The following is a 21,369-nucleotide window of genomic DNA, read 5'->3' on the forward strand; positions in this document are numbered from 1 at the left end:
TCCTGTGGAAACCGAAACATCTCGATATGACAAGTTCTCCTTATTGATGACGTCTGAGAAACTTAAACTAAAACACCAGGACTTTATCTTTGACCTTTGGAGACACTGATGGTGATTCATACGATCGTCTCTGCAGTGAAATCTAAAACAGATCAGAGGGTGAAAATGTGAGAGGAACCTACGCAGAAGTCTGAACCTCGGCCCAGAGACCGGGGCGGCAGCAAATATCAAAGATAATAAAGCTCAAAATAAGATGTTTTATAAACAAACAGAAGTCACTTTGTTGTGAAATCTCTGAGTGTTTTCCATCACTTGTGCTTGCTCTGTGTGTTTCATGGCCTCTAACCTGGAGACTGTGCAGTGTTTAGCTCCTCCCTCTGGACCGACGCTCAGAGACTTTGAAAGTGAACTGTTTCCTCCTGCAGGAGACACCAGCACAGACTGCAGAGTGTGTGTGTGTGTGTGTGTGTGTGTGTGTGGAGGGGGGGGTGTGTCTTTCATTTGTTAAATTGCTGTTAAGTGCTGAACGATGATTCTGCTGATTGTTGGGAAGCAACCGAGCAGCGGGGCTTAGCTGCTCTTCTCTGCCTGAGACTGAAGGCTGTCTCGTTAATTCAACACGCTGCAGTTTCATGTCGTCTCAACAGGAGAAACTAACGAAGTCCACCTTCTTACCTGTCCTTGGTTTTAAAACAGACGGTAGATTCATGCTCACCTACGTGCTTTATATTACAGAGTCAGCTGAGCTGCTTTAAGTGCACGTTTATCTTGCAGGCTGACATTGAACCTGTGTGTTCTTTGACTCTCTCTTCAATGTTTTGAATGTGGCTGCAGTGCTAATGTCAGGTGTCAGAGGTGCATATTGCTCCTTTCAGTAGAAGCATAATTACCTGATAAATAATTATAAACTGCATGATGAGTCACTTTAATCCGGTTTGGATGGGTTCTTCCCTCCTTCCTGTCCGAGGTTTCCTCCCTCAGGTTCACTGCAGCAGCAGCACGCTGCATGAAGACAGCCTTCACAGTGATTGATGTGCACTTCACGTCTGTTGCAGATTTTGGATCCGGAGCTGGAATACGCTGATCAAGCCTTCCCCCCTCTCTCCACACAACCCTCTGCACTAAAGATACAGGTGAGGAAACATGAGGAAGAGCTGTGCTTTACAGAACAGGACTTCCTCAAGTCTCATTTCCAGAAGGGAGATCTCTCTGTCGCTGCCTTGTTTAAACAAAACAATCGCACCTAATGTCAAAATGAGTCCAGGATTTTCCAAGTATTCCAGACTCTGATGGTCTTCGAATATCACTAACATGTTTTTTTATTAGGTTTGATGAGGGAGACTTTTGGCTCTCATTGATCTGTTCTGTGTGTTTCAGGATAAAGAGATCCGAGGAGTTTTCCTGTGGCTGTTCGCTCGGCTCTTCCAGGGCTATCGCTGGTGTCTGCACATCATCCGCATCCACCCAGAGCCAGTGATCCGCTTCCATAAGGTCTGAAAACCCCTCTGCATGTGAAAACATCTGCTCTGTGTTTCTAAGAGAAGGACTGACTGCAGGAGTTTTCAAACAGAGGCCTGAAATGTTCACTTCTCCGTGTTTCTGCAGGCGGCCTTCCTGGGTCAAAGGGCACTGACGGAGGACGACTTCCTCATGAAGGTGTTGGACGGCATGGCGTTTGCGGGCTTCGTGTCCGAGAGAGGGCCTCCGTACAGAGCCACCGACCTCTTTGACGATGTGAGTCTGTCGAACGTTTTCTCATAACTTCGTTTTCGGATGATTTCACATCTTTGGATCAGATGTGCTGAAATCTGAGCGTAACGTCTCATTTGGTCCACAGCTGATAGCCAATCAGGTGGAGCGGATACGACAGGAAGAGACGTGTCCGCACAAAGCGATGAACCACGTGAAGGAGCTGGCTGAGCAGCTCTTCAAAAACGTACGTTTTTTAACGACGACAGGAAGCTTCCCTTCGCTCCTGTGAAATATTCACTTTTGTTTTCTTGACTTTTTTTCTCCTCTGAAGCGTTTGTACGTATATGTCCCTCTCTGCTGCAGCTCTGTTTTTATAAAGTTACGTCTTTGTTGTATTTGCCCTAACAGCGTTTAATTCGCTCTCTTTCCGACCCTCCCCTGCAGGAGAACCCGTACCCCGCTGTGGCCATGCACAAGGTCCAGCGGCCGTCAGAAAACAGTCAGACTGCGACTCAGAATCAGACGCAGTTTCCCGCGCTGGACGACGTCGTCGTGCAGCTCTTCATCGATCACGCTGCTGCCAAACTCAGAACAGCGCCTCCTGTGGTCAAGGTGGAGCTGAAGGGCATGGTGCCGTCTGGACCCCCACTGGGTGAGCTGATGTTGATTTCAACAGATTTTAAAAAGATTCGCAGAGGTAAATAAGATCGAGTATGCAGAAATGAAGGAGGTTTTCGATATGTGCTCATCTCACACGTGTAACCATGCAGAGAGTTCTGGAGGTTTCTATGTTCAGAAATGTTTTGATTTGATGAAAAAAAAGAAGTCAGATTCTAGTTTTATTCTTTGACGTTAAAGTATTGAAGGGCGGCAGCAGCACTCCATCACCCTCTTAGTATTTGATCCTTGAAACAAACCTCCGGAGCGGACAAGAAAACACGCACAGCCACGTGAACACTTTCCTGTTTGTCATTAAACCCAGAGGGGATGAAGAGAAGCAATATCAGTCATTTTAAAAACTCTTTAATCACCTTTGTCTATTTTACCAAATGCACAAACAGATAGTTTTGGTTTGAAAGTTGAATTAATAAAAAACTTTACACCAAGTCTCCTCATGGTCCTCGAACCTCCTGAGTGAACTCAAACCTGGACAGCTCGTCGCTCAGCGTGCGTCTAATGAGGCTGCAGTGATGAATGAGTCTGATCAGCTCTCTCTCGTCTGCACAGGCGACACCGTGGACAGGAACGGCAGCGTGATGGCCAACAGCGCCCGCAGGCTGGAGGTGGTCAGGAACTGCATCACGTACATCTTCGAGAACAAAATGCTGGAGGCCAAGAAGGTAACGAAGAGAGAGAGATGGAGAGTTTTCTACGCATGACTGAAGTGAAACACCGAAGAATCGGATCCTTGTGAAGTGAATGAAGAGTCTCTGTTATTTTTTAGTTGATGCCGGCTGTGCTGCGGGCGCTGAAGGGCCGTGCAGCTCGGATCTGTTTGACTCAGGAGCTGAACCAGCACGTCCTGCAGAACCGAGCGGTGCTGGATGATCAGCAGTTTGATTACATCGTCCGAATGATGAACTGCACCCTGCAGGTACAGAAAAAGGCAGGCTCATTGATTTGTTTAAACTTCATATTTGTTTTTAAGGTTCTCTGTTTTATTTTGAGCTTTTTGCACGATATCAGAGAAGACAGAAACCTTTTAAGTTCACAGATCACTGCAGACATTTTTCTGGTTCTGGAGCGCTTGTATGAATGTTTACAATAAAAGCGCTGCACATACATCTTGTCTCTACACGTCGGCTGCTGTTTGAGCGCCACGTTACTTTTACCTGTATCTTTTCTAGTTTTACATTGTTGTTTGTTTACGTCACCATGAGCATGATGGCCTCGTCATGCACGTCATGCCCCTCTGATCAGACACGGAGGAAGGACGAGGTGGGTGCAAGGCACGAACCGTAGCAGAGAAAAATAGATGGAAGATCATTTATTTTGTGAAGAGCACTCGAGAGCACCCTCCTTAAAAGTTACAAGAGTTTCTGTGGGAGAAGGGATGCTGGGTGCTTCGCCTTTTCTCCGGGTGGGCGGCCTGCTGCTGCTGCAAACGCTCTCTCCTCACTCAAACACAAACACCGAGGTGACTCAGGCCCCTTCCAAATAAAATCTATCAAATACATTTAGAAAAATTCAATGTGAGGAGCTAGAAAGCCGAGCAGTTATGTTTCAAACCCCATGTACACAGACTGTAGTCCCTGTTGCAGTGGTTGAAGGTTTGAATCCGACCTCAGATCCCCCACTCTCTGCTCCCCACATGTGATGTCTCTCTGCAGCTGGCCTATCCAATAAAAGTCTAAAAACATGTTTCCCAGAGTATCGTGCTATCAGGGACAAAGAAGTAAAACCAAGTGAAACACAGAGAATATTTCTTTCTGTTTGCTGCTTCACAAACTGTCGTTCATTGCTTGTTTGTGTGTGTTCAGGACTGCTCACACATGGATGAACACGGCATCGCAGCCAACCTCCTTCCTCTGGTCACAGCCTTCTGCAGAGTGAGTCATCGCCAGCGTCACATGTACCGACCACAGCTGAGATCAAGCGTGTCCTCGTTGGGTTTTTTGTGCTTCGACCTCTTAATGTGTGTTTTCTGTGTTTGTGCGACAGAAACTGGGCGCAGGCATCACTCAGTTCGCCTACAGCTGCGTCCAGGAGCACATGGTGTGGACCACCATGCAGTTCTGGGAGGCCATGTTCTACAGCGACGTGCAGAACCACATCAGAGCGCTGTACCTGGAGACGGAGGACAACAACTCTGTGAGCACTTCAAGTTACCCGATAGATTATTCAGACTTTCTGATAAAAGTTCTTTTTAGAAGAGCTCCGCCTCCACGGCGAGTAGACTCATGAATCAACCGCTCGGCCCCCTGAGCAGAGTGTCACTTTGAACCTGAGATTCATTAATTATGAGTCGACCTCCTCTGATTGGTCCGCAGGAGCAGCAGGACGGGTCAGCCGGCGGGAGGGAAATCAGCGCCCTGGACCTGGCGTCGGAGCAGAACCGTCTGTGGCCGACGCTCAGCAAAGAGATGCAGGCGGAGCGCGTGCAGAAGGAGGAGAGCACCGTGTTCAGCCAGGCCATCCACTACGCCAACAGGATGAGCTACCTGCTGCTGCCGCTCGACACCAGCAAGAACCGGCTGCTGAGGAGCTCCGGCCTCGGGGACGTGGAGAGCGTCAGCAACAGCTACGTCACAAACAGGTACATGCAGCTGCACGGAAAGCCAGTGAGCGGTACTTTCATTTTTTATTCACAAATAATTCCTTCAGGAAACGTCCGAGTTAAACAATCCAGCTTTAGGTATTTACTCTTTAAAATGAGCCGTGCATTTTATTGGGCTGCTCGATTATGGCAAATATCTCAATCATGATCATTTTATTGTGTTAGCATTCGTCCTAAAGGTTTATTCTTTGGGCTCTTTACACTTTTCTTTTGGAGATAGGAAAGTGGAAGGAGTGAGGAAACAAGGGGGCGGAGACATGCAGGAATTTGAATTGTGCCACTCACCTAAAAATGTAACTATGCGTCGAAACAACAAAGTGCTAAACGCTCTGATTGGTCGGGTAGCATCGTATCTGCTGCATTTACAACACTCCTGGCACAGCCACCTTTTTTTAAAAATTCTGAAAAGAGAAAGGACGCTCGCTTCAAGCCAGGATGGTTGAACTTACCGCTCAATATTTATCAGCTCAGTTTCCGACGCCATGGTTTTTGCTATGGTGTTTTAACAAGTGTGGAAATCGCGCTGCCAGCTGGCGTTTAAAGGACGAGTATGAGAGCTACATAATGGCAGCATGTGCTTCTCACAGAAACACTATAGTGTCTCTCAGACACAGAAGTTTAAACCAGGTTTAAGCACCTCCTGTAAACTGTATGGTGTTCTTTGTTGGGGGTCGTTGGGGGTCCGGGGTTTGGTGAAGGATTGTTCAGACATTTGCGTGGTGTTGTGCTGAAGTTATTTAGCGAAGCTGTTCCTGTATAGAATCAACCATCATGAATGTTTCAAACAGAGTTCTGTGTTTTGCAGTATTGCCGGCAGCATGGCGGAGAGCTACGACACCGAGAGCGGCTTTGAAGATGCGGAGAGCTCGGACGTCGCCAACTCTGTGGTTCGCTTCATTAACCGCTTCGTGGACAAGGTGTGCAATGAGAGCGGCGTGACGAACGAGCACCTGAAGGCGCTTCACACCATGATACCAGGTAGGTGCACATCAGTCCTCAGCCTGTAGGAGGCGCTCCACCAAACCTCACTGATGACTCTGACAACTGTGTCCTCCATCCTCGCAGATATCGTTCAGATGCACATCGAGACGTTAGACGCTGTCCACAGGGAGAGCAAGAGGCTGCCTCCCATCCAAAAGGTAAACAAATCCGCATTTTACATCCCACTGGACAGAGGCCATGCTGAACGCCTCCCGGCCCCCCCACTCCCCAATCCACCAATCCCTTCAGCTCAGGCTCACAGTGTCACGGCAGGTACGTCTGTCCTCCAGAGACAGAAGTGTGTGACTCACCGCACCCCCGAGCAGTGCATGCTGGGTGACTGCTCCCCCTCCTGAGTGCGCTCGGTGTGGCGTTTGCGTGCAGTGAGCTGGGGAGGGACGGCGGCGACGCTCAGCATGATGTGACTCGTTTTGTCATTTAGATAAAGACAGATGAGTGCTGAGTGCAACTTTTAAACGCGCAGCGCTTCATTAGTGTCCTCTCCACTTCAGAGGATTCTTCTACATCGCCGCCCTGTCAGCGTTTTGTTTGCATGCGTCCTTCAGTCCCAGAGCTGCAGCGTTATTATGTGAGGTCTGACCTGTGAAGTGCCTGCAGAGGAAACTCTTCCCCGTGTGACTGCAGCTGGAAAGAGGACGCGTGTGGCATTAGGAGTTGTGCAACAGATTATGAAACAGGTTTCGCAGAGTTGTATTTCATTTCCTATCAGAGGTGGAGTTCCTTTAGGAAGTTCCCCGGGCCTCACTGAGGAACAGGACGTGATGCAAGAGGCCAGAGGACAAATTCAGCATCATACATCATGTAGTTGGAGTTTGGAAAAGTGTCTTTGTGCAACAATAACACAACAGTGTGGATAATCCATGTGAGCACGGTTTGACAGCATGAGCTTCTGAGTGCAGTGGTTTGGTCTGGAAAAGTAAAAACTGTGGGGAAGAGTACCAGCAGCTATCACAGTTTGCATCGTGACAGCAGGGCCAAGCTTTGATATAATATAGATCATACCAGCCAGACATTATATTCTAACATTTAAAAGAACCTGTGTAGTATAAATAAGAAACTCCAACATGCATCCAGCTAACTGACTGAAGATACTTCTTTCAATATTCAGCAGCGTTGCTTTACTTATTTTTTTTAAGTTAATGATAGAAGAGAACAGAGGTCGAGGTCCTCGAGACGGGTAGGCGGCCCGGGTTCGAATCCCACCTGTGGCTCCTTTTCTACATGTAATATCTCTTTCCCTCCCTCTCTCTCTCCCCCTCTCTCTCTCCCCCTCTCTCTCTCTCTCTCTCTCTCTCTCTCTCTCTCTCTCACTCACTCGCTCTCTCTCTCACTCATTAACTCTCTCTCTCTCTCTCTCACTCACTCACTAACTCTCTCTCTCTCTCTCTCTCTCCCTCCCTCCCTCCCTCTCTCACTCACTAACTCTCTCTCTCTCTCTCTCTCTCTCTCTCTCTCTCTCACTCCCCCCCCCCACCGGAGGCCCAAAACATGAGTCTAAAATAAACAAAGATAAGATGCTTTATTGTCCCTAAAGGAGACTTTGTGTTGGAGAATCTAAACCTGTGAAATCCCCCTCACCTCTCAGGGAGGTTGATCTTCTTCATTAGTGCCACACTGAGAAGCCCACATGTCCTCTTCCTCTGCTGCATCATTCATCTTTGTCTCCTCTCTTGTCTCTGTTCAGCCCAAGCTGCTGAGGCCGACCCTCCTCCCCGGCGAGGAGCTGGTGATGGACGCCATGCGGGTCCACTTGATACCTGACGGCCGAGAGGAGGCCACGGGGCTGATGGGAGGTCCACCTCTACTCCCTGCCGAGGGCGCCATCTTCCTCACCACCTACAGGCTCATCTTCAGGGGCACGCCCACCGACCCGCTGGGTGAGCGGATTGTTCACATTATAAGGTGTTTTTTCTCTGTGAGGACTGCTGGGTTCTCTAAACCCTGCTCTTTGTCTTGTGTTTCTTCGCCCTGCAGTGGGCGAGCAGGTGGTGACTCGCTCCTTCCCCATCGCCTCTCTAACGAAGGAGAAGAGGATCTCAGTCACTTTACCCATGGACCAGTTTGTCCAGGAGGGGCTACAGCTCCGATCCTGCACCTTCCAGGTAGAGGGCTGATTTTCTCACAAACAAGCTCAGTGCAAAGACGCCGACAGCTTGAAGCACTTTGACTCTTTAAACACGTTTACATGATGCTCTTTTACAAAAACCCGTCAGGATTGAGACCCTCCTCAGAAATGTTTGAACCAAACTTCAGTCAATAAACATTTTAAAGTCAGAAGAGCAGAAACAATCGACAAATCGTCAACTTTTACTTTTTTAAATTAGCATCATGATTCGGTTGTTTCTGCATCCTTCAACCCAGTTTATTGCTATAAATTAAAAACCTGTTTATTTGGGCTTAATCCCTCCGTGGTGAATCTTACTGAAGCCTACGTGCTCCAACACATCTGACATTTGACATGAAGTACGCAGAGCTGTGATGATGTTATTAACTCAGACAACCTTTTCTCATCTTAAATGGCAAACACAAACGTTTAACACAAACGATCTCACTGGGGGAAAAAAGAGAATTTCTTTGACCACGTGGTGTCTGTTCCTCCGTCCATCCACAGTTGATAAAGATTGCCTTCGACGAGGAGGTGGCGTCGGACCTGGCCGAGGTTTTCAGGAAGCACATGCACAAGCTGCGCTATCCTCAGCACGTCCAGGGCACCTTCGCCTTCACCGTGGGTCAGTGCGGGAAGCTGGTAGTGGAGCACAAGACCAAGGACAAGAACCAGTCGCTCAAGTAAGCAGCTGCCGGTGAAGTACGGAGGAATAAGAAGGTTTCTTTCTGACTTATGATAAAACTTCAGGAAGGTAACAGTGAGCGTGTCGAGCTGTCCTTCTCTTTCACTCTTATTGAGGTTTAGATGAGGAGACAAACGTCGACTCATTGATTCAGAGTTTGCCCGCTCCCACTCACTCGAGGGAAATTCTCCTGATTGTATCCTGCAGTGTTCTCACTTCAGCTCAATCGGATTTTCCCCATTAAAAAAAAAAAAACAAGCTGGAACTCTGGCAGTGGAAACTCCAGATAAAGCTCGAGTGCTTTGTGTTCACACGTGCAGCTTACCCTGAACATTACCCTACATGTGCACTCTCAACCCATTAAATCACACTGAATTGACCGACACTTGAGCAGCAGTAAAAATACAAAAGATGATGATGTCAGAAGGGAAAATATAAGATCCAGTCTCTGCACAGTTCTGGTCTTTGTTGAAACCTGTAAACAATCACGAGCTGCCTGTGAACAAAACCTGGCTCTCCTGTTACTTGGCCGTGTGAACCCAAGATAAGTGTGAAAGCACAGGGAGGCTTTCCTGCAGGATGTGGAGCTGCATCTCGTCCTTGCATGTGATGGGATGTGTGTGCATGCATGTAGGAGTCCCCGCCCGCGGTCACGACACGGTGCGTTAAGTGTCAAGAGAGAGAGAGAGAGAGAGAGAGAGAAAACATGAAAGCTGTGCAGAGAAGGAAGCAGCGCTTTATTCCCACCAGCTGCTTTTTGACACGTTCCCCCTCTGAGCTGTTGTTGCATATCATCCACACTGCAAACATTCAGATCCTTCTCTCTGCAGGAAAGTTAGCTGCACCCTCCTCTCTCTCTCTTTTTATGTTTCCTTAAATGTTTTTCTGTGTAATCATTTTATTGGTTCATGTCATAATCTGACCAGAATGTGACTGTGGTCCGTCTTTAGTCAATGTTTCCTTCCGATTTCCAGCCTCAGGACACACACACACACACACACACACACACACACACACACACACACACACACACACACACACACACACACACACACACACACACACACACACACACACACACACACACACACACACACACACACACACACACACACACACACACACACACACACACACACACACACACACACACACACACACACACACACACAGCTCCCTCCTCTTTCTTTCCTGAAGAATGAACGCAGCATGAGAGAAGGCTTTGAATTATTCAGCAGTGGAAAATGTGGCTGCCGTTTTATCGACCCTGTTGTTTCCATCCCTTCAGTGTGTGTGTGTGTGTGTCATATTAACACACACTCTGAGTGTGTAGCATGCTAATCCAGCAACACACCAGTGAATTAATGTCCCCCAATTATTCACAAAGTGAAGTCAGCTCCTTGTCAGCTGGATTCAGACCTCGTTTTGAATCTTAACTGCACAAGAAGTGAATTATTAAAGACTTTGAAACAAAGCTGTGACTGTATTTTCAAATTAAAAACGTTTCTTTCTTTCTTCCTCCTCGTCTTTTCGCAGGACGCTTTCTAAGAATCTGGTGAAGAGTGCCAAGAGGACGATCGGGCGTCAGTACGTGACAAGGAAGAAGTATTCTCCGCCCACCTGGGAGAACAGGAGCAGCTTCCAGTCAGAGATGGACGAGGACGAAATCTCAGGTAATCTCACGGAGTGGGATGTTTATGTTGACGTGTCGCTGTGTCGGCTCACCTGAAGCTCTGCAAAAAAGTCAAATGAACAAAACCTTCTAGACTTCTTTATTGTTCTCGATGTTTACTGTGAAGTGAGCTTTCTTGTGCTTCCCGTCCACAGTTTCAGAAGAAGTAGACCAGAGCTCCCTGACCCTCTCCTCCACCATCCGCTCATCCGACAGACAGACCATGAGCAATGTGGTGGAGCGTGCCTGTTGCCGTGACTACCAGCGGCTTGGTCTGGGCACGCTCAGTAACAGCCTGACGCGCTCTAAGAACGAGCCTTTCAGGATTTCCACCGTCAACCGCATGTACACCGTCTGCAGGAGGTGAGAGACCACACACACACACACACACCGAATAAGAAGTGTGAGTCATGTGTGGACAGCATCAATTTAACCTGTGTGTGTGTGTGTGTGTGTGTGTGTGTGTGTGTGTGTGTCACAGTTACCCCGGCCTGCTGATTGTGCCTCAGAGCATCCCCGACACGACCATCCAGAGAATCTGCCGCTGCTACAGACAGAATCGCTTCCCAGTGGTTTGTTGGAGGAATTCAAGAACGAAGGCCGTCCTGCTGCGGTCTGCAGGACTCCACGCCAAGGGGGTGGTGGGCTTCTTCAAGTCCCCCAATGCTCCCTCTTCAGGTAAAAAAAATAAATACTTTAGGCATGTGATGTCACAGCCCCTTAAATATCGGGAGCGTTAAGTGAGATGTGTTTTCTTCCTGCAGTTCCCTCGCAGGCCGACTCCACCAGTCTGGAGCAGGAGAAATACCTGCAGGCCATCATCAGCTCCATGCCTTCGTACAGCGAGAGCAGCGGCAGGAACACGCTCAGCGGCTTCACCTCCACACACATGAGCACCTCAGGTGGGCGAGCAGACACACACACCGACGGGACACGATGTGCGTCTCTGATCACAGAGCTGACGGCTCTTTTCTCCCGTCCACAGACTCGTCAGATAAACTGAGGCAGCCTAAGATCGGCGCCCTGATGAAGCAGGTGATGGGGACGAAGGAAGACGTTCCCGGGACCTTCAGCAGAGGAGGTGAGACTCGTCTGTGTGCGCGCTCATGTTGCTCCTGTAGTTTCTGTTAGCTGTAGTAGATCCATTCCAACCCTGGTTTCAGAACAAAACGTGTGAAGTCTTCAAAGGAAATCACAGGATGTTTAAACCTGAGCACCATCTCTACATAGTTTGGGGTCTTAAAAACATAAAAGTTCTCAAAGTTTAAACATTCGATGCTTTCTGCTGCAGCTATTAAACATGCTGCAACAAAGTGTTTCCATTAGAAGTGTTTTTAAAGACTAATATTAGTCTTTAATTTCTTGTTAATATTTAATGTTTACACTTGAGAGCACAGTCTCCTGTGTGTGAAACATATCTGGCTAATAAAACTGATTCTGACTCTGATAGTTGTTGACACTGACGGACTCACATTGTTCAAGTGTCACCACCTACAGGTGAACAACATTCAATAAGGAGTGTTTGGAAATGTGCATCAGTTCTGGAGGAGATATTACCCACACTCCATTACGACTGGCTGTAAAAAAAAAAACCCACAAACAGTTCCACTGGATGCTCACAGAGACAAAAAGAGGAATAAAAACATTAGTAAACGTTTCAGTGCAGCAAACTCGAGTGTAACACGAGCTTTATCAGCATCTCAGCCTGTGGACTTCTCAGCCCAGTCTTATTGGTACGCAGAGATCTCCTCTGACATTTCAAATCAGGAACTATCACTCCATCGCTCGCATCATATCCACCGGACTCCGTTAACAAAAACACACATTTTACTGCCTTTTAATTCAGTAAACAAACATTGTGATTGGTCTCAACTCCTGATTAAAAACCTTACAGTCACACAATCACACCTGCAGAGGTCGACCAACAAGGCTCAGATTCTCTGAGGTAAATCAGTGTTTCTGTCAATGCGGTGTGGTGGAGTTAAAGAGAGCGACGTTAGAGGTTTGAAAAAGGAGAAAACATTTTTATTTGAAGAACAAGCGTGTTAGTTGTGAAATGATCCACCCTGCTCATTGATTGCCTGCATTACATCGATCAGCCGTAACTTTATCTGCACCTACGCAGTGTAACGCAATCCGTTACGTCGGTTCTAAGCAAAGCCGTCAGTGTTTGAATGTCTTTAAACCTTTCAGTAATCTCGACCCCTAAATATTTCAAATGCGAGCTCAGGTTTAAAGATGCCAGAATCGTCCTTTTCAAGATGAATCTTAATCTGGGACTGGACCAGGAGTTTGTTTGAAACCGTCCTCCACCGTGTGGCGCTGTTGTTTAACTCGCCCTCTCTGTCGTTTGACCTCAGCTCTTGGTCAAAAGGCCAAGGTCATCTCCCTCTCTCAGCCCAAAGTGTCTGGCAAGGCCAGGAACCCTCCTCGAGGTACAGTAGGCCACGCCCCCTCCCGACCCTTCCCTCCAATCTAACCAATCAGATCTCTCTCCCTGTAGCGTCAGTGTGTTTGCCGTGGTTCCTGATAGTGTGCTGTCTCTGCGGACTAATGGTTTGTCGTTGCTGCTTGTGTTGATGGAGGAGCTGCTGTGTGTGCATGCTGCAGCTGTCTGACGTCCTGTTTGACTCTTCTCTCTCTCTCTCTGTCATCGTGTAGCTGTCGTTGATCTCGGTGTAGCAAACTGAGCTAGCTGGTCTTCAGTAATTTCTGCCTTGTTTACCAGCATGGCTGTAGCTGTGGGACAGTTGATCCTCTGATGGCTTTGATTTCCACCGGAGGTTTGATGATTCTCCTCTAAAGTTTCTTCTGAAGACTCGACCGTGTCCCCGTGTGTGTTCACCACAGGTAAATGGGGCAGTATCCGAGGCAGCGGGCGTCTAAGTGCCTACAACCCCGACGTGGGGACGCGGCTGGCGGGGAAAGAGTCTCCGCAGCCCAACGGTGGGCCGAGCGAGGCGCTGTTTCTGCGCCAGCAGAAGGCCTACCTGTACATCATCGGAGACAAGGCCCAGCTCAAGGTAACCAGCCACTGAGCTTTACATTTCTTCCATGTTTCCAGGATCCAAACCACTGAAAGGTGCAAACGTTGAATCACTCCTGTAGATTTCACAAAACCAAATCAAAGATGTTTTTCCAGCTTTATTTTTTCAATAGTAAGATCCTATTTTTAAACCAGAAACCATTTTTAAAGAGCTCTTGATAAAACGATCATTTTATAATGCACATCAGGTTTCATTTTTGATTTTTAATTCAACAAATATATGTTTAGGATCACAACTAGCCACCTTTAACTCACATAAATGACCTAGTCTACCTGGGCAGAGCTCTGCTGGGTGGATGTGCTGTTTTCAGTCCCCCCTTGTCGCTCTTAAACCGAGGGGCTTTAAAAAACCCCAAAGGCTTGAACGTGCCCTGACATGACGTTGTTGTTCTCAGGGAGGGAAACAGGACTCGTTCCAGCAGTGGGAGGTGGTTCCCATCGAGGTGTGTGACGTGCGGCAGGTGAAGAACAGCTTCAAGAAGCTGATGAAGGCTTGTGTGCCGAGCACCTCGACCTCCGACCCCAACATGAGCTTCCTGCGCTGCCTGGAGGAGTCTGAGTGGATGGCTCTGGTTGGTGCTGCCTTATTTTCCATTTAGCTTTTTTTTTGGACTGAAGAGTGTTGTTTTTACTGACCCTGCGCGCGTGTGTGTGTGTGTGTGTGTGTGTGTGTGTGTGTGTGTGTGTGTGTGTGTGTGTGTGTGTGTGTGTGTGTGTGTGTGTGTGTGTGTGTGTGTGTGTGTGTGTGTGTGTGTGTGTGTGTGTGTGTGTGTGTGTGTGTGTGTGTGTGTGTGTGTGTGTGTGTGTGTGTGTGTGTGTGTGTGTGTGTGTGTGTGTGTTCAGCTGCACAGAGTGCTGCAGGTGTCGGTCCTGGTGGTGGAGCTCCTGGATACAGGTTCATCCGTCATGGTCAGCCTGGAAGACGGCTGGGACGTCACCACGCAGGTCAGATGAACCCCCTCACACTTTGTGTCTAAACGCCGTGGTCATGTGCAAACTGAGCGAGCGGCGCTCTCTGTGCAGGTGGTGTCTCTGGTGCAGCTGCTGTCGGATCCGTACTACCGAACCTTTGACGGCTTCAGGCTGCTGGTGGAGAAGGAGTGGCTGTCGTTCGGACACAGATTCAGTCACAGAGGGGCGCAGACGCTGGGCAGTCAGAGCAGCGGGTTCACGCCGGTCTTCCTGCAGTTCCTCGACTGCGTACATCAGGTGGGTGCAACAAACGCCTGCTCCAAACGAATCTTCAGTTTCATCACGACAACTGTTGTTATGATAAACGTCCTAACTGCACATCAGCATCCTCCTCTTCTCTTTCCTCTGACTTACACTTACATACTTTGTATATGTTTAAGATGCTGTGTGTGTGTGTTTACATGATGTGTGTCTGTACTTCCTGTTTTTCCGATCACTGACGTGTGTTTTGTCCTGAGTTGTCACCTGCAGGAAGTTAGTTTCATGTCGCTTCAGAGTTCCTTCTAAAGAAAAGGAAGAGGAACCAGGTGTCACTGAAGGCTTTTATATAAGGTGGTCAAACTTCAATCTGGGTCTAGTAGAAAATCAAACATTATTGATACCGCTGCAAAAAAAAAAAGAAAAAAGTCCTAGACACCGAACATTCAGTAATGTCCTGTGTTTAAATCTAAATCTTGCAGCATCTGTCCTGAACATTTTCTAAAGTGCAGTTTCAGTGCTGAAATGTTGCCGATGTATTTGTGCAGTTTAGTATAATCTGGACGTGTTTGACGCTCGTCTGCAGGACTTCTAATGTCTACGCGTGTCCATAGAGCAGAGATGAGGACTCGGACTCGCCCCGCGCTCAAATCAGACTCGAGGTTTGGGACTCGTGTCCAACCTTGTTAGACGTTATCATGCACGTCATGAGCACATCATACATACATGATGTCAAAACAGCGTCAGCCGCTTCCCCGCCTACAAAGACTTGAGACTGGACTTGGACGTGCCTGTCTCTGTCTCTGTTGTACGAGCTAAACCTGGGCTCCTCCTTCCCTCCCTCAGATCCACCTTCAGTTCCCCATGGAGTTCGAGTTCAGTCAGTACTACCTGAAGTTCCTGGCCTACCACTACGTGTCCAACCGCTTCCGCACCTTCCTGCTCGACTCCGACTACGAACGCATCGAGCTGGGTAACAACATTTACTTTGCTTTAAGTCTGAAGAAGGCCGAGTGTCATCGCCGTAGTCTGACGAGCCCCGTGTGTGTGTGTGTGTGCAGGCGTGCTGTACGAGGAGAAAGGGGAGAGGAAAAGCCCTCAGGTGTGTAAGTCTGTGTGGGACTACATCGACAGACTCAACAAGAAAACACCGATCTTCTACAACTACATGTTCTCCCCCGAAGACGAGGAGGTGAGACCTCTGAAGTTCACGACTTGGACGTCGTAGAAGCATCGAGACGAAGCACACTTACTGAGTTTCTGTGTGTTCCAGGTTCTCCGGCCGTACACCTTCATCTCCAACCTGAAGGTGTGGGAATTCTACACGGAGGAGACTCTGTCAGAGGGCCCCTCCTACGACTGGGAGCTGAGGGGCCGGCAGGAGCGCGTGGCAGAAGAGACGCCGGAGAAACCCGACAGCAGCGGCCCCAAATCTCATCGACACATCGTGTGGCCGTGCTACGACAGCCTGAGCAAGGTGGTGCCCGACGCCATCACCAAGCTGCTGCAGGACCTGCAGAGTCTGGAGACAGAGCTTGGACAGACGTCAGAGAAGTGGAAGGACACGTGGGACAAGATGAAGAACTCGCAGAAAACTGAGATCAAACTGGAGAGCAAGGTGAGCATCACACGTTTAAAGTTCATCTTTGTGCTGCTGCTCTTCAAACGTTCAAACAATTATTCAACCAATGAAACAAGTTTATTATTATTTTAGTTATGTTTCCTCGCTAGTTGACAAAATCAACGAGGTAATGCTCTTCACTGACATCTTGTGGGGGAAAAGCAGAATGCTAATGTTCTTCAATGTGACTTCAAACTGATTTTTTCCCTGTTTTAACACATCAAGTCTAGAAGATTTCAGGCAGGCGGCCTGTTCACACATGCGCCTCGCAGACGGAGACGTGTCAGAGTCCAACACTCTCTGTAAGAACAAATTCATATTCACAGAGTCCAGGAAAGAGCAGAGAGGTAAACACGCTTGGATTATGTGCACGGAGATCGCATAGCAACATGATGATCATCACCACCTGCTCACGCCTGCTGCGTTCTGTTGGCTGGTTTTGTGAAATCCCCCCATCTGTCTCAGATCAGGAGAAGGTGTCGAGGGTCCCTGATTCTTTGTTTTTTGTTTTTGTTTTTGTTTTGGTGCCGCGTGTTCGACAGTGAGCGAGCTGAACTGATGCTGAGTTGTGTCATCCACTGCACACCTGTGATGTGTGCGCTCGCTTGAGTTCTCTGTGTGCACTCTGCAAAGAGTGAAAGACCTTTTCAACTAGGAAAAATATATATTTATATAAAATATATATTATTATTATTAATATATTAACACTATAAAAGTAAAGTCCAAAAGAGTCAATTCAGCGCCGTGTGGAAAAACATTTACTTACAGCGAGAGCATCTTTAGCACCACAGAACAAATCAGTGGTTCTGTGAAGTTTTTCGGCGTGTTTGAAGGTTGATAACTGTTTGACTTCCGTTGTCTTTAAAATCCTTCAAAGTGAACGTCTGCCTGCTTCTGACTCCCTCCTCCTCCTCCTCCTCCTCAGCCGTCGTTCTCCAGTTCGTTGCTGATGTCGTCTAACCTGAGCCACCAGCGGCGCTCTCAGGGCGTGTACCTGCAGGAGAGCGGCGTGGGCTCCTCCATCAACCTGGCCATGGACTGCGAGGCCAGCGCCACCTCCACGCCTGTGGCAGGCCGACCCAGCACCAGCACGCTGTACAGCCAGTTCCAGAGCACCGAGAGCGAGAACAGGTTTGTGTTTGAATGCAAAAAAAAAACTGACTGAGACATCTACCATGTCTGAGCTTTCCCTCTGACCTTCTCACATCAGGAGTTTTGAAGGCATCCTCTTCAAGAAAGGCGCGTTGTTAAAACCATGGAAACCACGGTGGTTTGTGCTGGACAAAACCAAACATCAGGTAAGACTTCTTTCTTTCTTTTCTTTTTAAACCATTGAGACTGCTGAGCGTTCACAATCCCCTCGTCTCTAAACTCTCCAGCTGAGATACTACGAGACCCGGCAGGACAAGGAGTGCAAAGGAGTGATCGAGCTGGCCGACGTGGAGTCTGTCATCCCGGGAACGCCCACCATGGGAGCGCCGAAAAACATCGAGGAGAAAGCCTTCTTCGATGTGAGTTCACAGTTTATCTCCGTTAGGATTCGCCCACAGACTTCATGTCTTAACGTTTCATGAATTCACTTTTTTTTTTTCTCCCGTCCTCTTTCAGTTGAAGACGACCAAACGAGTGTACAACTTCTGTGCTCAGGACAGTCTGAACGCTCAGCTGTGGATGGACAGCGTTCAGAGCTGCCTGTCAGATGCCTAACGCCAGGAGGCGGGACTCTTTAAAGAGCGATGCGACCGGGAGCGAATAACAGAGAGGGGGGGCGGGACCTTTCACCACTTCTGCTCTGTTCCGTTTGCTAGTATTGAACTAATAACCTTTTTTGCGTCACAACGTTTCAGTGTTTTTGTAATAAAAATGAGAAAAAAAAAAGAAAAAAAAAAGTCCCCCCTGAAGAACCACTCGCTGTCGTCTCACACGGAGCTGCAGCCTCTCGACGCCCCCGACAGTCTCAGCGATGCGTGCGCTGGATGTCTGCGTGCACACAGACTAAGCTTATGGAAGCACGTGGATGATGCATCTCTGCAGCTCTGACCAGCATGAAGATCTTTCCAGACCCTCCACCTGTAAGCCCCTCCCCCTCATACTAACCCCTCCCGCCCTTTAAGACACTCCAGGAGGAATGACGGAGGAGCTGCGGTCGGCTCGGACACACACAGACTCATCAGACTTTTTCAGAGACGGATCTCAAAGATCGACTGATAGATTGACGGACCAAATCAACCTTCGCTGCCTGATCGCAGAAAATTCCAAGAAACAAACTGCAACGGGAGGAGGGGGGGGGGGGGGGGGGCGCTCCTTAACGGTTCATGAAGGATTTCCTTTTTGTCTTATTTCTTCTCCAGAATCTCAGATTAGAACCAGTGAGAGATCAACGCTCGTCACGCCTGCAGCAGGCGAGATGATGAAATACTGTGAAAGCCATGAATCAGTCGCAGAGATCAAAGCAGGAGAGCGAGTCGGAGGCGGCGGTCTGTCAGGTATTCTGAGGGTGTCGGTGAACTGTCACTGAGAGTGTTTACAAAGTAGACGAATACTTCCCTCACTAAGCTAAACTCCTCACCCGTGTGTTTAAATCAGTACAACCACTATGAACGCTCAGACTTCTTCTTTTTTTTTTTTTTTAAGGGATGCTGAAGGAAAAAGGAGGGATTTATTTTGTAGTGAATTCTTTAAAAAAAAACAATCTATGGAAGGAGATCTGGAAGGTGGGCAGATGAAGAGGAGGGATACTTGTTGTGAATAGAGTGATATTATGGGATGCTTCGGAGAGAATACAGATTTTTTTAAGAGGTTGGCATTGACTCGTGTTTGCGCTCTGAGGTTTGTTGAAGGAACATTTCTGGGACGCAGTGCAACTGTTGGCCGTGTTACATTTGCATTTTCTATCTTTGAATGAAACCCACAGAGACATCCAGTTCATTCATAAAAACATGTTTAATCCTGGATTAGTTGCTACCTGCATGCCTGCTCACTAAGCGAGAGATGCATGGATAGCATAAATACAAATTCTGCGTCACAGATGGACTTTTTTTTCAAATCAGCATTGAAAACAACGTCTCGATGCCGACATAAAGTAGCAGAGTTATCGAAGACTCTTCCATTATTCAGGATACAAATATAGACAGGAGGTCGTCTGCAACTTTTGGGGATTTAAAAGCAAGAAATGACTCGTGTTGGTAGAATTATTTAACAGTAATGGATGGTGGTAGGGTGAGCTGAGGAAAATGTTCGACGGCTGATTGTAGAAAAATTCCAAATGAAACCGTGTTTAAGGAAAGTTGAAGCGACTGTGAGGTGAACGGATCGATGCAAATGTAGCCCGAGCCGTCAGTCGGAGCTGTGGCCGTGTTTTATTTCCTTTTAATGACGCTGAGACGGCGAGCACTGCTCCCTCACTCGTCCTCAGCGTGATGCAGTTCAGACTCAGTGTACCTGTGTGCGATGGATCAAAAAGACCACCTGTGACATCATCAGAGCATGTGTTAGAGAACAGTGCTGCAGCGTACACACACACACACACACACGAGTCTGTCAGAGAGCTATAGAGGAACAGCATGTTTACCTGGAGGGTGTCAAACATCACTTTTTTTATCTTTCATGTCAGTTTAACTTTCATGTCAAACTGCCCCCCCCCCCCAAACACACCCCTTTATTCCCCCCCTCCTCCACACACACATAAACCACTCTGACCCCCACGTGTTAACACAAACCCTGCTTTGTAAAATACGGTTCTACTGCTGTCTTTTGTTGAACATAAAAATTTGAAATTGTAGATTTTTTTTGTGTCTAATAACTCCTTTGTATATACTACTCCAGATTTGTATGTAACGTTTATGGTAGTAATTTATTTAACTTGTCTCCTCAGAAAGAAAGTTCCTCAAGCACCACTTTATTTTAAAATTAGGAATTCAATGTGCCATTTGTTTTATTTTTTTTCTGTATTAATGTGACTAATGCTTTTTTTTTTTTTTTTTTTTGATAAATGTACAAGTAAACCCCTCGATGTCTTTTTTTTATTTTTTATATATAAACTTTGTCTTCACTCATCACCAACCGCTCGCGCAGCAGTGGAGCCGCTGTGTTCGTGGTTTAAGTGTCGGTTCTCGGCTCGCCGTCAGCGGTGGGATGTTCCGCGTGGCGGTCACAGTCTGTAAATATCAGACACACCAAGTCGTCCTGCCGCGGGGTTCTGCTGCTCGCTGTGACGTCACTTCCTGATAAATAAATACTTTCACACAGCGTGGGGTCCAAACGACAAACGGGTATGGTATGACGCGACCTGGAATAGTTGCTGTAGATTCTTCCTGCCGGTAACCATGGTTACAGGAACAGTTTGAGCGGTAATAGTACGTTGAAAAGAAAAAGTTCTTGCCTGTTTTTCCCACGGCGAGGCTGACGATATTCTACATTACGGAAAAACAGAGAGAGCAGTTTGACCAGGTGAAAAAAGAATCTTTAAAGCCACCAGAAGAACAACGAGGTAGCTACTTCACCGCTGCGTCTTATTGGTAGATTATTTTATGGTGATTTTGTCAAATCGGGAAGTTAAATTGGTTAAATTAAATGTATTTATTTTTAACGGAGACAAACACCATTGACAAAAACTTTTTTTTTCCCAACACCCTGAACACTGGAGTACCTGCTCTTCCGTCTTTATTGGTCAGACTTTTGTCCTTTTTATCTGTTGCACAAGTTGGACCAAAGCACGGATTAAAAACAAATCATTCAAAAACACGTAACACTGAAGGCAGCAGCAGGTCAGCAGTTTTTTTTCTATGTTAAATCAGATACGATTATCTTAATCTATCAGGATATTTTTTCGGTGATGTCATGTGATCAAGTGAAATTCATTTAGACCTCAAAATGTGTCAAATTAGAGTTCAGATTTCTTTTAAAAGCTGAATGTGCCTTTTATTATCTGAAGCTTTGTGTCATATTTAAACTCCCCTCGTTCCTCCAGACGGGCAGAAAGATTAAATCACGGCTGACTTCAGTAAAAGGTCATCTTGTGACGTGACCTCTTTAATAATCTCCCCCCGAGGAGCAGACAGCAGCAGCAGACCCCGCCTCCTGCGCTCACACTGTTCGAGT

At 47.5% G+C, this 21,369-nt stretch overlaps 1 protein-coding gene across 5 annotated transcripts in view; it reads left to right on the forward strand.

Moving 5' to 3' along the window:
- sbf1 (SET binding factor 1) overlaps positions 1–20,277 on the forward strand; it is a 56,273-nt gene extending 35,996 nt beyond the window's left edge. For 4 of the 5 annotated variants that reach the window (XM_079335014.1, XM_079335015.1, XM_079335017.1 and 1 more), the window contains 32 exons: positions 1,056–1,133; positions 1,378–1,491; positions 1,606–1,734; positions 1,838–1,936; positions 2,137–2,344; positions 2,920–3,032; positions 3,137–3,286; positions 4,173–4,241; positions 4,354–4,503; positions 4,683–4,948; positions 5,775–5,947; positions 6,035–6,108; positions 7,656–7,848; positions 7,946–8,073; positions 8,583–8,758; positions 10,297–10,433; positions 10,588–10,795; positions 10,914–11,110; positions 11,197–11,334; positions 11,418–11,513; positions 12,793–12,867; positions 13,283–13,455; positions 13,874–14,050; positions 14,322–14,423; positions 14,502–14,687; positions 15,495–15,621; positions 15,710–15,840; positions 15,922–16,266; positions 17,195–17,400; positions 17,480–17,567; positions 17,649–17,780; positions 17,878–20,277. In XM_079335014.1, coding sequence (XP_079191140.1) covers positions 1,056–1,133; positions 1,378–1,491; positions 1,606–1,734; positions 1,838–1,936; positions 2,137–2,344; positions 2,920–3,032; positions 3,137–3,286; positions 4,173–4,241; positions 4,354–4,503; positions 4,683–4,948; positions 5,775–5,947; positions 6,035–6,108; positions 7,656–7,848; positions 7,946–8,073; positions 8,583–8,758; positions 10,297–10,433; positions 10,588–10,795; positions 10,914–11,110; positions 11,197–11,334; positions 11,418–11,513; positions 12,793–12,867; positions 13,283–13,455; positions 13,874–14,050; positions 14,322–14,423; positions 14,502–14,687; positions 15,495–15,621; positions 15,710–15,840; positions 15,922–16,266; positions 17,195–17,400; positions 17,480–17,567; positions 17,649–17,780; positions 17,878–17,976 — 4,737 coding nt within the window. In that variant the 3' untranslated portion in view covers positions 17,977–20,277. The remainder of the gene's footprint in view (positions 1–1,055; positions 1,134–1,377; positions 1,492–1,605; positions 1,735–1,837; positions 1,937–2,136; positions 2,345–2,919; positions 3,033–3,136; positions 3,287–4,172; positions 4,242–4,353; positions 4,504–4,682; positions 4,949–5,774; positions 5,948–6,034; positions 6,109–7,655; positions 7,849–7,945; positions 8,074–8,582; positions 8,759–10,296; positions 10,434–10,587; positions 10,796–10,913; positions 11,111–11,196; positions 11,335–11,417; positions 11,514–12,792; positions 12,868–13,282; positions 13,456–13,873; positions 14,051–14,321; positions 14,424–14,501; positions 14,688–15,494; positions 15,622–15,709; positions 15,841–15,921; positions 16,267–17,194; positions 17,401–17,479; positions 17,568–17,648; positions 17,781–17,877) is intronic. The other variant, XM_079335016.1, reaches the window with a different exon arrangement.
- Positions 20,278–21,369: the final 1,092 nt, after the last annotated feature.

The sequence above is a fragment of the Symphodus melops genome (genome assembly GCF_947650265.1).
Source record: "Symphodus melops genome assembly, chromosome: 22".
Lineage (NCBI taxonomy): Eukaryota > Metazoa > Chordata > Actinopteri > Labriformes > Labridae > Symphodus > Symphodus melops.